The following is a 4477-nucleotide window of genomic DNA, read 5'->3' as shown; positions in this document are numbered from 1 at the left end:
ATAAGGCATCACGACAGCTTGGGTTCATCTTCCGAATAGCGAAAAACTTCAGGGACGTATATTGTCTTAAATCGCTTTACTGCGCGTTGGTCCGCTCAACGTTAGAATATTGTTTTGCTGTTTGGAATTCGTACTACCAGAACGGGATTGACAGAATCGAGGCTGTCCAACGCAGGTTCATACGCTTCGCCCTTCGGCATCTTCCATGGCGAAACAGATTTCAGCTACCGAGCTATGAAAACCGTTGCCAGCTAATACACCTCGATACATTCAGCACTGCTCTCGAGCCCCGTTCGTCTCGGACTTACTCTCTGCCAGAGAGGATTGTAGTACAATCCTCGGACATCCGGATCTTCAAGCCCACGTTCGAGCTCTACGTAGTAAATCTCATCTGCGAGTTCCGTTTAGGAGAACCAACTAAGGTTGCCAGAGCGCTGTTACCGGACTCCAGCGAATTTTTAACAGTGTGGCGGCGGCGTTTGACTTCAACCGGACGCGGAATGCGATAAAAGCGAAAATATTGGCAATTTTACAATGTAATTAGTTTAAGCAACCGCCATTGGGGCCAAGGGGCCTGTTGGTGAGGGTAATAAACATAAAGTCCGAATTTTTTTTTTTTGCTGGCTTACAAGGCATGACATCAACCCCCTGAATTTCCGAGGCACCATGGTGCATAGCTTAGAGTCCATCGCTAGCACTCGGACGATGATCAGCCGCCTCTAACATTTGGAACAGACGCTCCGCTCAAGGTTTGCCGTAGCATACCATAGTTTCCACCGGGGTTGGTTACCCGATCTCCACTATAGTTAATCAAACTGTTTCATCTCATCTAAATGCCAGCAAATGCTATTTACTTATCACTAACGATAATTGCAAGAGAAAGTAAAGCAAGCCTAATTTTTTTTCTCTCCAAGAGAATTGCTCTCTGGATTCCCTAGAAATGGGTGGCATGTTTCTTTTCGCTCGAGTGTTGTCAGTTCCATCGAAGATGGCGTCAAAACAGAAAGCTCTCCGCGGGCGTGTTATTCGGGTTTACGAAACGCATGGTCATCGTGGAAAAAAAGTTTTCTTCGCCCCTCCCCAATTTTCGCCCCCTGGTAGAACAAATACAAATAATTCTATCTGCTTTACGATTTGAACTGTTTTTTGACAAATATTGAAAAACAAACTAAAACGATTAAAATGTGCAAACTGCATTCATGTAAACAATCATATTTCACAACGGATCTTTAATCGCAAATAGAGTCATATCTGTAGAGCACTTTTTTCCTGAAAACTAAAAATGGTGATGATTTTTTATCGCTGGGAAAAATATATAGATTTTATGATTGAGCGTAGTAATGATTTTGAGAATTACAGGAATACATGTCAACGAACACCAGCTATTATTACCTTTATTTAATTAAGTTTGACAATTTTGAAAAGTGGCGAACATTAACGCAAATTGAAACTCAATTCAAATCTTCGCCTCTGGCTAAATCCCTTATAGCATTCTTTTCTTTCTATTGGTTTCTATCTTTGCCCCTGTTCTACAGTTCGTTCAACAATCAAAACAAACTGCTAGTGTGTCAGGATTTCATAACGAAAGTTAATCTTTGAGAAATACATACATTAGAAATGATACTGCCAGAAAATAATTGTTTCAGTGTTGACACTTGTCGTCACTCTCTTTACATACACTCTGCTAATTGCTGACGATAAAAACACAAAAATAAATTTAACTTTAGTTCGGAATTCGTGTACCATTTTAACAAATGGATTTTAAGGTGAGCTTGCGAGGATATTAGGATCTTCGTTTCAAATAGTGATTTATTATTTTAATTTTCTTTTAGAGACCCGCAAAGTATGGCAAAAATTATACACCGGCGGTGCTGTCCACCGCTGTGGCCAAGGTTCAAAATCATGAGATGAGCATCAAAAAGGCTGCGAAATATTTCGGAATTCCGCGTTCTACTATTCGCTCCCGCCTTTTAAAGAAAAATCAAGATCAGATCCGTGCTGGCCCGGACACTAAGTTACTAATGAAGGAGAAAAATGAGCTAGAGGCGTGGATTATTGACATGCAGAATCGAGGGTATCCTATTATAAAAAACTGGCTGCTGGATAGCGTAAAGCAGTTTATGGATGCAACACCCCGAAAGAACCGATTTGTAAAAAACAGACCTGGTAAGTGTACTTATAGATTTGCAAGTTGGTTTTGTTTTCATTGCCATATTTCATCTTTGTAGGACGGACATGGCTGCAGTTATTTTTGAAACGTCATCCAAAAATCACTCTACGAACTCCAGAATTCGTAACCAGTGCAAGCGCAAAGGTATCCTCCTCCGACATTATAACGTGGTTCCAAACAATCGAAGCTTATTTAACATCACAAGACTGTCTCGATATTCTGCAGGATCCGAGCAGGATTATAAATGGCGATGAAACGTCTTTCCAGCTAAATTCGAAAAGCAAGAAGGTGTTTGCTTTACGGGGCAGCCATAATGTAAGCGATATCGAAAGATCTCCCAGTAAAGTAAATATCACCACAATGTTTTGCATCTGGCGAGACGATTCCGCCAACCATAGTCTACGCATATAAAACCATTCCAAAGTCGGTGGTTGACTCTGTTCCACCCAAATAGGGCATTGCAAAATCTGGATGACTGCCATTGTATTTCGCGATTACATAAGGAACGTCCTGAACCCACATATGGAACGGAATCATGTAAAGAAACCTGTAATTTTTATAACTGACGAACACAGTAGTCACATAAACATTCACACGTCTGAAATGTGCCGTAATTTGGGAATCATATTGATTGCATTGTATCCCAACGTCACTAGAATCATGCAGCCTGCGGGTGTTGCTGCATTCAAACCGCTGAAAACCGGATGGACAAAAACAGTAGAGCGATTTCAATGGGATAACCCAAATGCTGCAGGAACAACCCACAAATTTGCCTCAGTTCTCCTAGATTGCTTGCGTGACTTTGACAGTAAAATCTATGAAAAATGGCTTTAAGGCTTCAGGGCTGTTCCCGTGGAATTACAGTGCAATCAACTTCAATAAGTGTTTGGGTAAACCTGCTGCTGCATTGAACCACAGGGTAGAAACCCCGGAGATTCAAGAACTAAACGATGCTGGAAGTAAGCTGCAAAATGCAAAACGGACGCTATACATGTGTTAGGAATATATCGGCAGCGCGAGAATAAAGAAAACTTAAAAGTGATTTCGTGTGCTGCGCGAACGACGATGAGCTGGCTCTTCTTAACATTTACACCTTTTTACCCCATCCGGACATTGTAACACCGGTTGCGGAAAAAACTAATGAAGACGAGACTTTCTGCAGCTTCTATTATAGTTCAATTACGGAACTAACACTTGTACCTACTGATGTTCAAGATCAAAAGAGCAGTTTTACATACGAAGCAAATGTTTTTTTCAGAGCAGAATGAGGAAGCAACTTCGGCCGAAGTAATTTCGGAACTATCTGTAAGACCTATGAAAATTTTTCTTAAGGTGCCACCCACGCCTAAACGATCAGCTCAGCGGGAATATAAATCGAAGCAATATCATGACATCTGATGAGTTCATCGAAGAGTTTAAACAGAAAGAAAAGGATAAAAACCGCTTAGATGAAGAGAAACGCCAAAGGAGAATTGCTAGAGAAGAGCGTAAGATGGCTGTTGAATTGGTTAAAACGGAGAAGGCTAAGTTGAAAGCAGAACAGAAAATACAGAAAAAAATCGAGAAAAACTTCAAAAGGGAAAACAAAAATCATGATTTGAATTTGCTGGATTTATGGAATGAATGAACCGATATGCGATGAATTCAATAATAATACGAAATATCAATGAATGTTCGGTTCTGTTTCATTTTTTTTTACCAATACTTGTTCTAATAAATATGCTTTGAATTCAGTAGCATGATGTATTCACTTAGGAAATTATATAAGACACTCTAAAATATTGATTGGGTTTACTTTTGAAAATCAGAATCTCAATTCTACACGTGCAAAAATTTCTTTAACATTTGATTGTTGAAAATATAACCTGGATGATGTCTAATCTTTTCTCTATTACCTATTCTGTAATATTGTGGCATGATGGAATTCAAGAAACTATGCTTTAGAGCATGGGGACGAAATATTAATGCAAGAGGAAGATCAAATTTGGGGGGACGAAAATTGAAACACATCTTGATTCAGAATATTGCAATTTTTTCGATAATTGAATGTTTTAAATGACTTTATTTTTTTATTTTAATTCATTGATTTTACACGGCTCAATGCGTTAGCTTAGAGGAACCTTGGGTCTTTTATATATTTACAAGATGTAACAAATAAAAATTACAATACATTTTATTTTGAGCCTGTAAGATCCCGTGCGCGCAACTTGCTATTGCGAGCGGAGAACTTTTTTCGCGTCGTGAAGATGTTCCTTCTCTCGCCAATTTCGGGGTTATCTATGTGTCTCTCGTTGTCGTTTACGTCCG

The 4477-nt window shown here is 39.5% G+C and overlaps 1 protein-coding gene across 1 annotated transcript; it reads left to right on the top strand.

The window, feature by feature from the left end:
- The first annotated feature begins 1754 nt into the window (after nucleotides 1-1754).
- LOC131679435 (uncharacterized) lies at nucleotides 1755-2581 on the top strand. The gene is made up of 3 exons (XM_058960165.1): nucleotides 1755-1766; nucleotides 1833-2166; nucleotides 2229-2581. Exons 1-3 carry the CDS (start codon nucleotides 1755-1757, stop codon nucleotides 2579-2581), a joined length of 699 nt encoding a protein of 232 aa, XP_058816148.1.
- The last annotated feature ends 1896 nt before the right edge of the window (nucleotides 2582-4477 follow it).

This window comes from Topomyia yanbarensis, chromosome 2, assembly GCF_030247195.1.
Source record: "Topomyia yanbarensis strain Yona2022 chromosome 2, ASM3024719v1, whole genome shotgun sequence".
NCBI lineage: Eukaryota > Metazoa > Arthropoda > Insecta > Diptera > Culicidae > Topomyia > Topomyia yanbarensis.
Note: the sequence above shows the minus strand (reverse complement) of the source record. Positions and strands in the feature narration are given on the sequence as shown.

Bases quoted from the DNA above. Each gene is read 5' to 3' on its own strand.
- LOC131679435 (XM_058960165.1), top strand. The intron at 2,167-2,228 runs GTAAGTGTACTT...TCATCTTTGTAG, and splicing joins ATTTGTAAAAAACAGACCTG to GACGGACATGGCTGCAGTTA.